The sequence below is a fragment of the Camelus bactrianus genome, chromosome X (genome assembly GCF_048773025.1).
Source record: "Camelus bactrianus isolate YW-2024 breed Bactrian camel chromosome X, ASM4877302v1, whole genome shotgun sequence".
NCBI classification, from domain to species: domain Eukaryota; kingdom Metazoa; phylum Chordata; class Mammalia; order Artiodactyla; family Camelidae; genus Camelus; species Camelus bactrianus.
Window position 1 is genome coordinate 117999601 of NC_133575.1, and position 17437 is coordinate 118017037.

Sequence of the window (17437 nt, forward strand, 5' to 3'; positions counted from 1 at the left end):
TCTTATATCCTTCCTGTAAGAGCCAGGCCTCTTAAAAGAATCAGATACAATCACTACTTCTTTACCTTCTCCAGTGAAACCCGCCAGGTCTGGTTTCTAGTTCCACCTCTCCAGCTACATCCACACTGCTCCAGCAGTGGATTATTCCTTGGTGTTTATATTACTACATCTTTGTCCTTACAACTCTGAAGTCTCATGGGATTTTTGTATGTTTTCTTTTTGCGGTGTCTGCCTTTTCCTCCCTTCTCCCTCCCATCCTTTATGGGCTCTTCCTTCTCTTCCATGGCTTTAAAGTTGGTCTTCTCAAAGTTTCTGTCTTGGCCTCCTCTTCCCAGAATGTCTTCCTAGACAACATTACCTTCCCTATGGCTTTACCTGCAGCAGATGTTGAGGTTAGACAGATCTGTCTTCAAATAATTTCTTTGATACTTATCGTGTGACTTTGGACATGCTACTTAACATCAGTGAGCTTTGCTGTCTTTATCTGTAAAACAAGGATAATGACAGCCACAAACTTCACAGAATTTTGGGGAGAGTTGGATTTGGGTAAGGTATGTAAGACATTCATCAGTAGAATGGGTATAACAACAGTACCAACCTCACTGGGTGATTGGGAGAGTTCATTAAGTTAATACAGGAAAAGCACTTTTCCAATGCCTGACTGATAGCAGGTTGCCAATAAATGCTGGCCATTCTGGCTTGTTGTGGTTAATGCTCTATACATGCCGCTTAGTATAAATTATCTCAAGCTCCAGAACTTCATACACAACTGCCCTCTGGATATCCAAGGGTAGCTAGACACAGGCATCCTAAACTAAGATGTTCAAAGCTAACCTTTCCTCTTCTTCAAACCTGCTCCTCCAACATTCTTCCTGCCATAGTAGTCCCCTTACCACCTGGCAGCAACTTGGAATCCCCTAGTAATCTCTACAAATTCCTGGTCCTGACTCAGTTGGTCCTGGGTGAGACCTGTGTGGCAGGAGTTTGAAAATCTCCCCAAGGGACTCTAATGTGCAGCCAAGTTGGGAACCACTGCCTGCCATTCAGAACCATTAATGTGGATTGCTTTCTTGTGTGTTCCCAACACTTCTTCCCAACTACTGCTGCCTTATTTGAGGTCCTCATCACTTCCTTTCTCAACCACTGCATTAGCCTCTACACTAGCCTCCTTGCCATGAGTCCCTCTCACCTCTAGTCTTCTGACTGCTTAGGATGTGACCTTTTGAGAACATAAGTCTCATGGAACTCTGCTTAAAATTCAAAGGGTTTCCTATTACCTTCAGGATGAAGTCTCATTACTGAAGCACTCAGGGCCTTTCATGATCTCCTTTCTGTTTATCTCTGTACATTTGTCTGCGTGGATCCAGGTTCTAACCATGGTAAATTATGTTGGCTTCCAGATTACACTGTGCTGTTTCACTGCTTGTATCTGCTGGGTATTATACCTGGACTGCTTCCCCCTCCTTCTACGGTTGGCTAACTCCTTATCCTTTGCAGTTCAACCCAGGTGCCACCTGCCTCCTTAAGGAACCTGCCGTGACCCATAGGCTATCTCCTTGAGCATATCTACTTCAGTGCATGTATGTTCACTTGTCTCTCTTCTTGGATGTGACTGCTGTATCTTGTTATACTTAGGCCCTCATGTAGTGCTTCGCATGTAGTACATACTTGATAATACATATTTTATGAATTAACATACATCCCCTGTGATAGGAAGTTCGTGTTACCTGCCCGCGATCCCTGGAGAGCCAGGCCAGGGCATGCAGACTTTCTGTAAGGGGCCAGACGGTCGATATTTTTAGCCTTGTGGGCCATCCAGTGTCTGTGGCAGTTCCTCAGCTTTGCCAGTGTAGCAAATGAATGAATGTGGCCAGGTCTGGCCTGAGGGAAGTGGGGCAGGCCATAGTCTGCTGACCTTTGATCTGTACCAGGACAGAGGAGCAAAAGGAACTGAGTTTTAGTACCTTAATTCCAAGACTGGAAAAGTGTAGGGACCCATCTACCCAGGCTGGAGTACCTTATTTCTTGTGTGACTATGACCATAACAGTCTGTTCCCCAAACACTTCAGTTCTTTGTGACCTTTATTTATGCTTGTATTTTTTAAAAATCTATTTCTGGGCCAGCCTCACCATCCTATCCTGAACTTCTTTTCCTCATTCCTCTTAGGCAGTGAAACCTCTCTGACTAGAGAGAGAGAGAGCATTCAGCCTGGGCATCAACTCCTGATAAACACATTGCCAATCTTAATGATGTAACTTTATTTTTCAAAATATTCATCATTTTCATATTTATAGTATTTCATCAAATATATCTTATTATTCCCCTCAATCCTCCATTAATTAGTTATAACATTCTTTTATTTTCCTTTTAGTCATTATCCTACATATTACAATATGCATTCTTGATTTGTTAGTCTAATATGAATGACTGTTTGAACATTTCCTGAATAATACCAGAGCTTTACATCCTCCTACCTTTTAGATTATTGTTGTCATGCATTTCAATTCTAGTTTAAGCCCCACATGACATTGTTATTACTGTTTTGTATTTGCTCACATATTTTACCCTTGACAGTGTTCCTCATCCCTTCCTTTCTCTCTGTAGCATTTCTGTGCTGCTAATGAATTCTCTTGATTTTTTGCACCTGAAAATGTCTTCATTTTGCCTTCATTTATGAAGGATATGTTCTTTGAATATAGACGTCTCGGTTGGCAGATCTTTTCTGACATGTCACCCCATTCTCGTTATGCTTTCATTGTTTCTGGTCAAAGATCAGCTCTTTGTCTCCTGCTCTAAAGGAGCTTATGTTCTAGTAGAGGAGGAGGTTAAGTCAACAAATAGAACAGAACATGTCATAAGCTCTAGCAGATACATGTGTATTCTAAGGAAAGTTGTATGAGAGGGGAGAATGTTTTATTCTTTATAGGATGAGCAAGGAATTTAAAGGCTAGAAGGAGAACCACGTTCAAGCTTAGTAGCCACATGTGCCTCCTGGCTGCTGGGTTGCACAGTGTAGATCTATAACTTCCTTCAAACCCTCCTCTCAGATTTCACCCTTGTGCCTGCAATATCTGGCAATGCCATCCCCATTTTTTCTCCTGAAACTCTTGAACCGTGTCATTGTTCTGGTTTTGACTCCTCTGTCTTCCTTCCCGGCTTCTCTTACTGTACCGCATCTACCTGTGAGTCCCTCCTTGACTCACCCTGGACCTCAGCTCCCTCTCCCCACACTACTCCTTGCCTTTATTTACAGCTTCTCATCTCAGTTCAGCTCATCTGAAAACACACTCATCTCCCTTCCTTCTTGATCCTTTCTACACCTAGTCCTGTGTTCTACTGAATTTCATCCTTGAAACTTTAGAGTCATGCTGGACAATTTCCTGTCCTCTATCACCCATGGTCCATAAGCTACCAAATCTTGTGAATTCTTCCTTCTTAATGAATCTCAAATCTGTTTCTTCCATCTCTGACATACACTTTTTTTTACATTTTTTTATTGAGTAATAGTCATTTTACAATGTTGTGTCGAATTCCAGTGTAGAGCACAATTTTTCAGTTAAATATCAACATACATATATTCATTGTCACATTTTTTTCTCCATGAGCTACCATAAGATCCTGTATATATGTCCCTGTGCTATACAGTATAATCTTGTTTATCTATTCTACATTTTGAAATGCCAGTCTGTCCCTTCCCACCCCCCGCCCCCTTGGCAACCACAAGTTTGTGTTCTATGTCTATGAGTGTTTCTGTTTTGTATTTATGCTTTGTTTTGTATTTATGTTTTGTTTTAGATTCCACATATGAGCGATCTCATATGGTATTTTTCTTTCTCTTTCTGGCTTACTTCACTTAGAATGACATTCTCCAGGAACATCCATGTTGCTGCTAATGGTGTTATGTTGTCATTTTTTATGGCTGAATAGTATTCCATTGTATAAATATACCACCACTTCTTTATCCAGTCATCCGTTGATGGACATTTAGGCTATCTCCATGTCTTGGCTATTGTACATAGTGCTGCTATGAACATTGGGGTGCAGGTGTCATCCTGAAGTAGGGTTCCTTCTGGATATATGCCCAGGAGCGGGATTCCTGGGTCATATGGTAAGTCTATTTCTAGTCTTTTGAGGAATCTCCATAGTGTTTTCCACAGTGGCTTTCCTTGCTTCCATCTCCCACTCTTAATGATTTAGATGTCTTCTTTGACAATTTTGTGTTTACTCTATTTGGAATTCATGACAGTTATCTCCTTTCCAGTTATGAGTTTCTCATTTTTGTAGCATCCTGCTGCTTTTCTATTTAGAGTAGACCTGTCAATATTTCTTTTAGCATGGGTTGAATGTTGCTAAACTCTTAGTTTTTGCTTGTCTGTGAAATTCTTTATCTCTCCTTCTATTCTAAAGGATAGCCTTGCTGGATAGAATATCCTAGGCTGCATCTTTTTTTCATTCAGGACTTTGAATATATCTTGCCACTCCCTTCTGGCCTGTAGTGTTTGTGTAGAGACATCAGCTGAGAGCCTTGTGGGAGTTCCCTTGTAACTCACTCTTTGTTTTTCTCTTGCTGCCTTTAGGATCATTTATTTATCCTTGACTCTGGCCATCTTGATTATGATATGTCTTGGTGTGGGTCTATTTGGGTTCTTCCTGTTTGGGACCCTCTGAGCTTCCTGTACTTGGATATCTGATTCCTTCTTTAAGTTTGGGAAGTTTTCAGTCATGATTTCTTCAAATACCTTTTCAATTCCCTTTGATCTTTCTTCCCCTTCTGGAACCCCTATTATGCATAGATTGGCACGCTTTATATTGTCCCATAGGTCCCTTATATTGTTTTCATTATCTTTTATTTGTTTTTCTCTTAGCTGTTCTGATTGGGTGCTTTCTGTTGTCCTGTCTTCTAGGTCACTTATTCGTTCCTCTGCATTATCTAGTCTGCTTTGTACAGCCTTTAGGTCAGCTCTCATCTCAGCAAATGAGTTTATTAATTCTACTTGGTTCTTCTTTATAGCTTCTATGTCATTTTTGACATATTTTTTTTTATCTCTAAACACTATTTCTTTTAGTTCCTTCAGTACTTTGATGACTCCTTTTTTGAAATCTTGATCTAGTAGGCCATCAATGTCTATTTCCTGGATCATGCTTTCAGGGGATTTCTCTTGCTCTTTTAATTGGGAGTGGTTCCTCTGCTTCTTCATATTGCTCATATCTCGCTGGCACTATGGCTTAAGGAGTATCAGTTATCTAGTTCTCCTGGAGACGATGTGCTCTTAATGATTTAATTGAGAGGTCTTTGTGTCTTTGCCCTGTTTTGCGAACTCAGCTTGCTGTTTCCAGGGGCCCTCTGTTGGCACCCTCTTCTGTGCTGCTCCCAGTGGCTGTCAGCTAGCAGATTGCGCCCCCTCCCAACACTCGGTCGGATGCTGAGCTCTTATCTGGTGGGCGGGCGGGGGCGGGTCCCTCCCCCTCCCCCTCCCCCTCCTGATGCTGCAGTCAGATGCTGCGTGGGGGGGGGGGAGGCAGGTGGGCGGGTCGTGCCCCCTCCCAGGTGCTGCGGTCAGGTGCTGCGTTCCTGCCAGGAAAGCGGGTGGCTGCCCGCCCTTTCCCGGTGCCAGTCGCTCCACTGCTCTGTGCAGCTGCCCGCTCCGCCTCGGGCTGGCGCCCCAAAGGCGGGCTGGGGAAGACCGCGGAACCGCCCCGCCCCTGCTCCATGTTTATCTTGGCAGCGCGTGTTCTCTGAGGTGCCAGGGCAGAAAGATCCTATCTGCCTCGGGCTGTAAACAAGTCTCAGTCCTGCCCAGGAGGCCGCGGAGCCCCCGGGTGCAGATTCAGGGCCCGGCCCTGCCCCAGCCTGGGCGCTGTGCTCGGGAGGCGACGGTGGCTGTGGCCGCGCCTGCCTCTCTTCTGGCGAGAAGCAGAGGTAATGGCGGCGCAGGTCTGAGGAGACAAAGGCTATGGCGCCCCTCCCCCCAGGGCACACCAGCCGTGTTGCTTTGGTTTTTTCACAATTTATAGGGGACTGAGGTTGTTCTGCTCTGTATCCCCTCCCAGCCACGGCGCGCAGCCCCCTGCAGTCCCCTGGGTCCACCTCAGCGCAGCCTCCCCAGTCCTCTGCCCGGCTCGGGCGGCCTGTCCCGGCCCCCAGCTGCCAGCTCGCGTCTCGGGCTGGGTGTTGCGGGCACCCTTAGTGCATGTTTAACTCAGTTCTGTCGGTCAAGGTGTGCTCTGGGCAGATCCAAGCCTTGGAGGCTCCCCCTCTGTCCCGTTGGAGAGGGGAGCCCCAGCGAACGAGCGCTGTTCCTCCTTTGCCGCTCCCTCCTCGCGGGACCGGTCCCACACTGTTTTGCTTTTCCTTCTTTCTTTTTTCCTTTCTCCTACCAGATTTTTGGCGTCTTTGTCTTTCAAAGAGGGCGATGTTCTGTCAGAGTTTGGCAGGTGCTCTGGTTGGCTGAGTGGGTCTGTGGATGTGAGTCTTGGTGTATCTGTGGGAGAGGGTGAGCTATGAGCATCCTACTACTCTGCCATCTTGCTTCTCTCTACATCTCTGACATACATTTAGTCCAGCACTGAATGATTACTTCACGGTCAAGCATATTTTCAGTCTAACCTTCCTCCTTAGCCTTACTGTCAGTCATTCTGCCTCAAGTTGTGTATTTAAATCAGTTGGCCAACTTGTCTCCCAAACATCTCACTCATACTGATTTAGTATCTACAGAAATTCTGTTTATATGTGTACACATACAAACACACACACACACAGCAATCAGGAAATAGATATACTCATCTGCTGTTTCTATGAAGATTTTTTTCTAGTCTAAGTGACTCCTTTCCTCTTAATTCCTGTAGCATTGATTAACTGCATTTATTTTGGAGTAGTTTCATGTGGGATACTTGCTACTCAACCAGATGTTAGCATTATGAACACTTGGAATGTCAGCACTCTGACTTGTATTCTTTTGTGTGACAGTGCTTTGCACATAGTTGGAAACAAACAATTAGTTGATCATTCAGGAAGTCCTTCCTTGATCTAAATATTATCCTTCATATTTTTGTTTTAAAATGTATATATTGAGGTTGGATGTATTTGAAACATTCCATTATTTGTGAGAAAAATGCCAGTTTTCTAACATGGAAACTTGAATCTGATAATGTAATACATCACAGTCCTCTAATTGTTATTTGAGAGGAGCAGAAGTAAACATTTCTGTGGATTTTCCTTTAGGTCGACACCGTCAGAATTGTTCATATTCATTCTGTCATCATCTTGCGACGTTCTGATAAGAGGAAGGACCGAGTGGAAATTTCTCCAGAGCAGCTGTCAGCGGCCTCAACAGAGGCAGAGATATCCTTCTTGGTCGATGAGACAGTTTTCTGTGCTCTGGAAGCCCCACTTTCCTTTGTTTGCTGCTTTAGGAGATTTCACAGGTTTTCTTCTTGGTGACTCTTTCCCAGTTTTCATGTTTACCCCCTTAGATCCAGCTGCTTCATTAATCAGAATTTATTTCTGTTCCTCATTTTGAGTGACTTTTTACTGGAAGAACTAGACATTTCTAACATTCCTGCTCTTAAATGCCCAAAGATCCCGGGGTCAAATCCTATGACAATGAACTCTACGGGGGTCACCTCCTCCTTCCTCCCTACACCCTCCCTAGTACCCCAACCCCATCTTAGTCTCTGCCCTTTTGAGATTCTCTTTTGAGGCTGCCTCTCAAAAAAGTGCAATACTGAGAACTGAATGTAAGATTCCATGTTAAATATAACGGAAGAATGATCAGATGTGACCCCATACCTCAGCTATAACAAATTAAATTTGCATCAGTGGTTCTGATAATTTATTGTTCTTTTGGATTAAGTCTTGTAGTCAGTTAAAAAGAAACTTTAAAAAATAGTACATATGCATGGTACAGACTTTAAAAGGTATGAAAAGTTGTACAAAATAAGTATTTCTCTGCAACCTCTATGCCCCAATTCCCCGCCCTTTCCCTCCCTGGACATAACCAGGGTTGTTAGGTTTTCATGTGTCCTTATGGATGAATTCTGTGTACACAGAAACATATATGAATATTTTCTTTTTAAAAAAGTATCTAATATATATGATTGCTTATGACATTACATAACAGTGTATGTAGAGAATTGTCCACATCAGTTAGAGATACAGCAACACCTCATCCTTATGACTGTGCTGTTATTTGTAACCTTTTACTCTAACAGTGCTGCAGCAAGTAACCTTTTACGTACTGCATTTCACAATGTGTGTGTGTATCTGCAGGATCAATTCCTAGATTGTGGACTTGCTGGGGCAGAGGTGGTATGTAGGTGTAGCTCTAGCCATACGTGAAGCAGAATTCCCACCAGGCTGCTGCTGAAGAAATAGGCCTAGAGAAGTTAAGTAACTTCTCTTGGCATTTGAAAATTAAAAAAAAACATTATTTAAAAAGTATTGTTAGACTTAGTTGTATGGAAAGGGTGATTGGGTTTTAATGTAAGTAACTTGTGGGAGAATCAATCAGCTGCAGAAGGGGACAGCTTATCTCCAGTTGAGTTTTTATCTCAAGTTACAGTCTCAGATAGTTATGGTAGATTTTAATTTCTAGAACAAAGGAGGCACATATTCTTTGGGGGGCTATTTCTAGACAAGTGGGGGTCACTGTTCATTTTGTCTCTGAAACCAACTTGGTTGCTATTATTGACCTTGGCAGCCTGCCAGAGAGAAATCAAATGAATTTTTAAACTCTTGTACTTTTTCAAGAATGAGAGGAGGATGGGCTAGAGTGAGGATAGATTACTTAATAATGTGACTTCCAAAGGTTTAGAAACTTCTTTTCACGTAGCACAGTGATAAGTATTTGAGTGATCAAGTATTAGCTAAATTGGATTAAGAGGGTATAACTCTATACAGTAATGGAAACCAGATGGATTCTATGTTTAAAAAAAGAAACACCTTTGGCTTTAAATGGGAAGTCTGGGAGATTCTGGGCATTGGTCTTCTTTCATTCTTTTGTTGACATTAAATTGTAATAGGTTTATTTTAAACTCCAAGATGTTTTCTGAGCCCTTACTAGCATTGCAGGTTTTGTTCCCACAAGTTGAAAATACCTTGACAGACACACAGGTTGGCTGAACTGACAGGCCGCCCCATGAGGGTTGTGGGCTGGTATCATTCCCACCCACATATAACTGTTTGGCCTTCACATGTTGGTAAGTATCATGTGGTTGCAATGTTTATTGTTTTCAGAAATGAGTATCATTTTTCCTTCGCTGTTACATGGGCTATGCTTATTTTAAATCAAAATGTAACTATCTTTAAACAGATGTCTTTATTCTTATTTTGTAGTTTTCAAAGTAATGATTTATGTCATATTGATTGTTTTTAATAGAAATAACATTTCAGTACTCCATTTTGACAGTATTCAGGAAATCAAGACTAAAGCCTGACAATTGGTTGCTAACCAAAAAATACATAAATAAGTAAACTATAAACTGAAAATTGCTGAATGCTGAATACCACAGTCCATTTGGAAGAAGCAAAGGTGTGAAGGGTGAAATTTACAAAATTGATGTTTACAGTCTCTTATTAATAAAACAGTACAAAGAATTCCTGAATACTCTTCCCCCAGATTTGCCAAATGGTAACAGTTTGTAACACTTGCTGTATTGTTTTCTTCGTACATACGTGTGTATGTGTATATGTGTCTGTGTCTGAGAGTAAGTTGCAGACTCTATTCCCCTTTACCCCTAAATTCACCCTGGAAAGCAAAAGGAACAAATAACAGAAAATGTAATAAAAGCTCTGCTGAAAGACACTTCTGAGAGTGTTAATTTTTTAAACTGCAGATAGAAAGTTCAGAGAGTTGTAATAGCACGAGAGTTGGGAACCCTAGCTTTGGATTCTGTTAGTGAATAGGCCTGTGTTAGAATCTTGTTTTGGTCACTTGCTTGTTGAGAAGGTCTTTTAACTTCTCTGTGCCATTGTTTCCTCTGTGACAGAGTTGTTAGTAGAAGCATGTGAAGTCAAGTACAGTTGACCTTTCATATCTGTGGGCTCTGTATCCATGGATCCACCCAACCATGGATTGGAAATATTTGGGAAAAAAATTCCAAAAAGTTCCAAAAATCAAAACTTGAATTTACTGTGTGCTGGCAACTCTTTACATAGCATTTATGTTGTATTTACAACTATTTACTCAGCATTGACATTGCATCAGGTATTATGAGTAATCTAGAGACAGTTTAAAGCATACAGGAGGATGTGCAGAGGTTATATGCCAGTACTTGGCCATTTTATATAATGGACTTGAGCATCTGTGGATTTTGGTATTGTAGGGTGGTGGGGGCCATGTCCTGGGAACAATCCTGAGGGATGACTGTATATGGCATTTTGTCCCATGCTTATCACAATACCAAAGAAAGATGCCAAAGTATTTATCAGTAAAACTTTTGAGGACACAGAGCACAATTACATATCTAGAGTTGAAGGGCAGACAACATTCGAATGATTAACAATAAGAATACAGCAGGTCTGTCAACTGAGATCTCAAAGTGTTTATGGTAGTAAAACTATGGGCAGAACTAAAGGAAAACTCTCCCAGCCAAGCTGATGTGTACGATGAATAGATTGTTGTGGATTTCCAGGGCTTCAGTCTCAGATCATGCAAGGCATTTAGTCTCACATCATTTTTGTCTCAATCTGAACTAGTTCCTCAGCTTTTTGCTTATCCCCACACCTCTGAGCTCCCTACTTCCTCCTTCACTTTCAGTAGATGCCACTGCTTCCTCCTTTATAGAGGAAACAGGAGTCACTTAGAAAGGAATTTTCACCATTTCCCTTTACTTATCACTGTGCCCATCTTCCCCCTTCCCTCTTACAACAGAGACCGTGTCTTCAAGGTGCTAGAGATAAATCGGTGAATGAGAGAAGCAAGATCTCTGCCTTCATAGAGCTTTCAAACATGCTCACACATCCCATGTTGAAGAGAACACAGTGAAAAACACAGTTCCAAGTCCCACCCCTTCAGGTCCGTCTTCTCTTTCACAGCCAGACTGAAAGACTTTCTCACCATTCACCCATACTCCTCACCCAATGCTAGTCTAGCTTCTAGCCCATCACTGTTGAAGTGGATCTTGCTAAAATCATCAGTGACACCCATGTTGAAATCTAATAAACATTTTAAGTCTCTGTATTACGTAGCATTTGGCACTACAACCACTCTCTGCTTCTTGAAACACTTCCTGAGTGTGGCTCTTAAGGGAAGAAACTAAGCTGAGGCTCAGAACTGAAATACCTTGTCCCAAACCAGATGGTTTAGTAGGTGACAGAGTCAGTATCTGAACTGAGATTTCTATGAATCAGCGTCTGCTTTGCCTGGTTAAGTGAAAACAGGAAATGGGGGAGGAAGTGTAGGTTTGGTGGTGGGGAAAGAGAGAGTTTAGTTACATCATATATGCATGCAATGACCTTATCCAAATTTTACCTATAGGACATGGTTTTCAAAAGAAAAAGGGAAGTAATTTAAATAATGCAGCCCTATTTCATAAACTTCATGAGACTTGGCACTGATTTAAGTTGTCCCTGTAAGTGCATAGTAAAAGAAGAAATGTGCCTATAGTTTTGTTCCTAATTCTAAGATCTGCTTGATCCCTGTATAAGAAGTGACATAATCAGAACTGCTGCAGTAATGTCGTAGTGAGTTAATTTATCACCATTACAAATACAATTAAGCAGTTTTCTATAACCAATCATTTTAAAAAAGTTTATTTTCCCAAACTAGCATTCTGTTCTAGAAGTTAGAAGTCAAAACTCCTTAGAATCATTATAAACAATTTTTGATATGCTAATACATTTCTATGCACTTTTTACCAAACAGACTTAGATGGAAACTCTATTAGGACAAGGTATAGAATAAGTGAAGGCTGGAGGAAAATTTTATTGTAATGCAATGGCTATCTTAGGCCTTTTATTCTAGAAACACTTGTACATATAGTCTCCTTTTAAAATTTTTTATTATTAACTGGCGCCTGTAGTTTCTGTTTCAGGGAAATTTTAAGTCAAGAGTAAATTAAAGAATATGATGCTTACAAATACGATGCTGTTCTGCTTTCACACCAGGGACTGGGGGCTGTGATTCTGTTGTCCCTTCAGACTGTCTCATAAATGTGAACATCTCCTCTCAGAATGTGTCTCTAGTGTATACAAATACATATTTCTCATATAATGTGGCCCCTGAATGCAAGCAGGCTGCCTCATATGATATTCAACTGAAGAAATAATGACCTGTTCTAATGCTGAAAGACAAACTGGACAGCACAACTGCAGAAAGTTCTCCTGGATGGCATGCATTTAGGCTAAACTGTATCTCTTGGATTTGGCAGTTAGGAGGTAAGTTAGAAGGAATTAAGGTATCTGAGGAAAAAATGTGAATCAGGCTAAGGGGCATGGGGTGCCTGTGGGCTGGGGGTGGGGTTTACATTTTAACTAATGTGATTAGGCCGCAGGGAGAAGGTAACAGTTAAGCAAAAACCTGAAGGAACTGAGAGAATTGGCCATGCAGATATCTTTGGAAGAGCGTTCCAGACAGAGAGGAAGAATCTATGCAGCAGTCCTGAGGAGCGTGGCTGGACTGTATGAGGAAAAGCCTGTATGGCTGGAGCTGAGTGAGGAGGAGGGAGAGTGATAGGAAGTGAGGACAGGGAGGTAATAGGGGCAGCAGAAGATCCGAAGGCCCTTGAGGGCCACTGTAGAGTGGCTTTGTTGGATCACGGTAGTAGTTGAGGAGGAGGTGGTAAAAAGGGATCAAATTCTGGTTATGGTTTGAAGGTAGAGCTAACAGAATTTGCTGCTGAATTGGGTATAGGATATGAGAAAAAAGAGGAGTAAAAAATGTGCTCAAGTGTTTTGGCTTGAACACCTGGATGGATGGAGTTGCTTCTGATTGAGAAGGGGGGTGGTCTTGGAGTGGCAGATTTTGTGGAGGAAGTCAGGTGTTTAGTTTTGGACATACTGAGTTTCAAATGTCTGGCAGGCAAGTGATGCTCACCTGCACTGGCCTTGGTCCATGACCAGTTACACAAGGAGCTTACACCAAACATAAATTATTCATGTCAACTTAGCATATTGTTTAGTTCAGCTTACATTTTCCTTAAGAAGACTTTCTCAATGAAGGAAACGGAACATTAATTTCCATTCCAGCTCAAGCTCTTCTCTCCTTGTGAATAGGTAACAAATAGTTCTCGGACCTGCCACTCTGAGTAGCACAGTATTAAGACAACCAGTCAGAGTACCAGGCACACAACTACAGATGTGCATCTGGAGTTTGGGTGGAGGACTGGGACTAGAGTTTCTTGGGTGGGAGTTGGGAGTGGCCAGTGTAGAGATGAGTTTTGATGAAATCCCGCAGGGAGTGAGTGTAGAGAGAGAAGACATGGTGACTGAAGACTGAGCCTTGGGCAGATAGGAAGGATCCAGCAAAAGACACTGGAAAAGAAGAGCCAGGAAGTTAAGAGGACAGAGGTGAGAAGAGTGGGAATGTGAGGCCAAGTGAAGACAGTGTTTCAAGGAGGGAGCGATCAGGTAAATTGAGGACCAAAAATAGATCTTGACAAAAGCACTTTGGCTGGCACAGTATGGACAGTAATCCTTTTCAGACTCAGATTATTAATTCTTCATCAGTGGTTGTGGGTGAAACGAAATGTAATGACTGCTTCTGAACTACCTTTGATGTACTAGGCATTGTGCTAAAAGATCTTGCAATTTTTAAAATACAGACAAAGCCCTGTCAAAGTAGGGGTGATGTTTATCCGTATTTAACTGATCGGGAAATAGGCTTAGAGGTATTAAAATTTTTACCACGGTACAGAGACCACTTATACAATGCTGTGTATTTTCACCAAGTTTCAGACAGTGTTTCCTTCATATTCTTTGCTGGGTACTGTTTGGTCTTAACTCTTAGGAAGATATTGGGGAGAAGTCCCATTCCAGGTCAAAAGGTATAAATGCTAAGTATATTTAAGAACATACTGCCAAACTAAGTGGGCATAAGTCAGCAGACCAGACCATGCTCTGCACTGTTTGGTTGTAATACCCGATCTTTTGTATCCATAAACAGTGGTCTGAAGAATTCAGATCTTTAAACTTTGCCTCTGTTCAGATTTTGGGAATCTTTTAACTAATCCTTTCAAATATTGTTATTACTTCCTTTTCAAAAATTGCATAACCATATTGTGATGTTTTGTTTCTATTCCCTGGAACATTGAGTTTAATTCTGTTGCGGTCATTTCTGTTTGATGGTTTCCTCAATAAGCATTTGCTCTGTGATAGTTCCACACTTCCATTCTTTAGTATCAGGTCTAACATACCCACTTCCCTAGAAGCTGTCCACCAAAAGGCTTATTCCAAGAAATCTTTTTGACTCCTTCCAATGCCTTCCTTTCTTTCACAGTTCTCCTGGAAGAAATTATCAGGATTTTTTGGACTAACTGAAGTTTTCCATTTATGTACATTTCATAGCACGGTTAGTCGTGGGCTGCTAGGCAGCCTAGAGTTATTAATGTTTTCTTATCTAATTGCAGTCTCCCATGGTGTTTCCCTAACCTACCAAAATGTTTATTCTTTGACAATCATATTGTCCTTAGAATATATCCCTGTTCTGCCTTTAGAATCTGAATCCTGGGAGGATTGTATGCTATTACTATCTTTAAATCTTCATGTCTGGGAGATATAGTTTATTGACAGCAGATTTTAATTTTTGTTATTTGCAGATGTCCGCACGCAAGCCATGTACCAGATGATGGATCAAGGCTTTGTAGGACTTATATTTTCCTGTTTCATAGAAGATAAAAACACAAAGGTATTGCATGTGTGAGTGTGTGTGTGCGCATGCACATATGTGCCTGTGTGTATAAACACACACATACACACAGAATAGAGAAAATGTTTCTGCAGTTTTAATAGGGTGGTCAGGGAAGGTTTCAATAAGAAGTGTGATTGAGTCAGGACCTGAAGAAAGTGAGAGAGCAAGTCTTGTGGATTTCTTGGGGGAGAGCACTCCAGGTAGAGGAATAGCCAGTGAAAAGACCGTGAGGTGAGTGTGGCATGTCTGGGGGACATCAGGGAAGTCAGTGTGGCTCCAGGAGAGTGAGGAAGAACCTGGCCACGTATCCCAGCTTGCCTCTGTCAGTCCCAGGCTCCCATTCAATTAGCACCTTTCCATTTTGGAAGTGTCCTGGTTTGGATGATAACTCATTTGGTCATCTTACAATGAGGGTGAATTTTGATGACTTAGCAAGTGTGTCCTGTTGTTTAGTATGTTAGCTATATTCTCAAAAATCTATGTTAATAATAAGTATTGTTCACAAAATCAGTCTTTTCTGGAAACATTAAAGTTCAGTATCTCGAACTTCATACTTCATTTGAAATGCTTTGGCTTTGTCATCATAAATTTATTTATTGTCATTATAAATAGTTTTTGAAGGACTTTGTCAGTGTCCAACAAAGCAATGTGAATGGTCTGGTTCTTAGTTTCTTGGTTCTTGAGTCTGTGAGCAGTTCTCTGCTGTCATGTGAACAGATGTTGACTGAGTATTTGATCTTTCTTACACAGACTTTGTTTATGCCATGTTCCATCTTTGGAATCTCTTTTAAACTTCCATTCCCAGAGGGGCCTTTGAGTTTTAGGTTAGAGTCTACTAAATTGCTATACCTTTTTCAGTATTAATCCTCTGTGTGACCTTATTCTCTTTGTTTCTTTGTTTCTTTCTTTTTTTTTTTTAATTTTGTAGACTGGACGGGTACTCTACACTTGCTTTCAATCCATACAGGCCCAAAAGAGCTCAGAGTAAGTATGTATGTATTGGTGGGTTAATTTCCAGTCCAGGAAATCGATTGATTTGTTCCATTTTCTTTCTCTCATTAGTAAGATACTAAGGATTCTGTAGTCTACGTATACCCATTAACATCTCTGTGAGAAGTTAGAAGCTCTTCAGCATCTTGAATATTGGTTATCTAGAAAGCTAGGATCATGTGAGCAGTCTGTTCATTGCAATTACCTGACCATAGCCCTGTCCCAGTTTTCCTTTACTGAGCTGCAGTGTTACTTTTCCTTTCTCTGTTTAATTGTAAAGCAAAGACTGAGTATGCAGAGTATTATGAATTTCTAGCCATAATACTCTTGTCTTTGCTGTGCCATAAAATTGATTTTAGAATTACAGTATCTTATTTAAATATTTGCATAGGTTAGTTTCCACATTTAAATTCAATTCAACCTAAATTAACATATTCCATAGCTTCTGTATGCTAAGGATGCAGATATGAAAGCCAAGTTCATTATCTAATTGAGAGACAGAAGCAAAGAATGCCTTAAATTTTTTTCTTAAAATATTTGTCAATTTATTATGATAGTATTGTTTGAAATGGCAAAGAATTGGGGAAAATAACAGATGCCTGTCAGTACAGAACTGACTAAATAAATTATGATGCATCTAAATAATGGAATCATATGCAGCCATTAAAAATATGAAGAAGCTCAGTACTAATACATAAATATCTCCAAGACATATTGTTACATAAAAAAGGCAAGGTACAAGAATAGTATGTATAGGATGCTTGTAAATACACACAGTATGTGAAAGGAAACACATTGGTCATCTTAGCAGAGAGGAGGTGGGAATGAGGGAGCAGAGTGTGTGGAGACTTAATTGTATCTTTACATAGCTCTGGAATGTTGAACTATACAAAAGTCTTAATTTTTACAAAATTTCATCAAACTAATAGATGCACATGCATAAAAATATCAAATGGTACATGAAAATTTATGACATATAGTCTCACTACTCAGGAGGAACCCCTTTCTCCTAATTTTGTTTTTAGTTCTTCTGAAGTTTACTCTGATATCTCTAAGCAATATAGTTTGGATATTCTTTCTTGATTTACTAAGGTTAGATATTATTTCTTCTTCTTATGTTATCTTGCTCTCACAAATGAGTTAGGTCACTTACACTGCCCCATCTCCATTCTCCCCGGTTTAGTTATATTACTACTTTTTGTTCTTTTGTTGTTAGTTTTCTGGTCTTTAAAATGGAATTTGCCCCTTCTTTGTCAACAACAAACAACAGACAGTATCTTTTGGCTTCCTACTGTTACTTGCAGTTTTACCATTAACCTCTATATTTTCACAGCTGCAAAAATCTGTTTCTGTGTCATAATCTGTTTCTGTGTCATAACCACAATTGCATTTTCTGTGCTTTGTCTACTAGTTGATTCTAAGAATAGAAAAGTGTTTATACTGTTACAATTTTGTAAATATTATTCCATATACAACTGAGCAGGGTAAAGTAGTATACTATGGTTCCATTTCCTTTCTTGTATAGCTTCTTGCTTTTTCATGGGTTTTTGAGTGGTTTTTTTCTCCCTTAGTTTTCTGCCTTTATCATCACCTCCCTGAG

At 40.7% G+C, this 17437-nt stretch overlaps 2 protein-coding genes across 4 annotated transcripts in view; one reads left to right on the top strand and one right to left on the bottom strand.

Moving 5' to 3' along the window:
* MTCP1 (mature T cell proliferation 1) overlaps positions 1–17437 on the bottom strand; it is an 86121-nt gene that overhangs the window by 8146 nt on the left and 60538 nt on the right. The gene's annotated exons all lie outside the window — the stretch shown is intronic.
* BRCC3 (BRCA1/BRCA2-containing complex subunit 3) overlaps positions 1–17437 on the top strand; it is a 53043-nt gene that overhangs the window by 2237 nt on the left and 33369 nt on the right. For all 3 annotated transcript variants that reach the window (XM_010967091.3, XM_010967092.3, XM_045504391.2), the window contains 4 exons: positions 7224–7343; positions 9112–9199; positions 14756–14844; positions 15776–15831. In XM_010967091.3, the coding sequence (XP_010965393.1) occupies positions 7224–7343; positions 9112–9199; positions 14756–14844; positions 15776–15831 (353 nt within the window). The remainder of the gene's footprint in view (positions 1–7223; positions 7344–9111; positions 9200–14755; positions 14845–15775; positions 15832–17437) is intronic.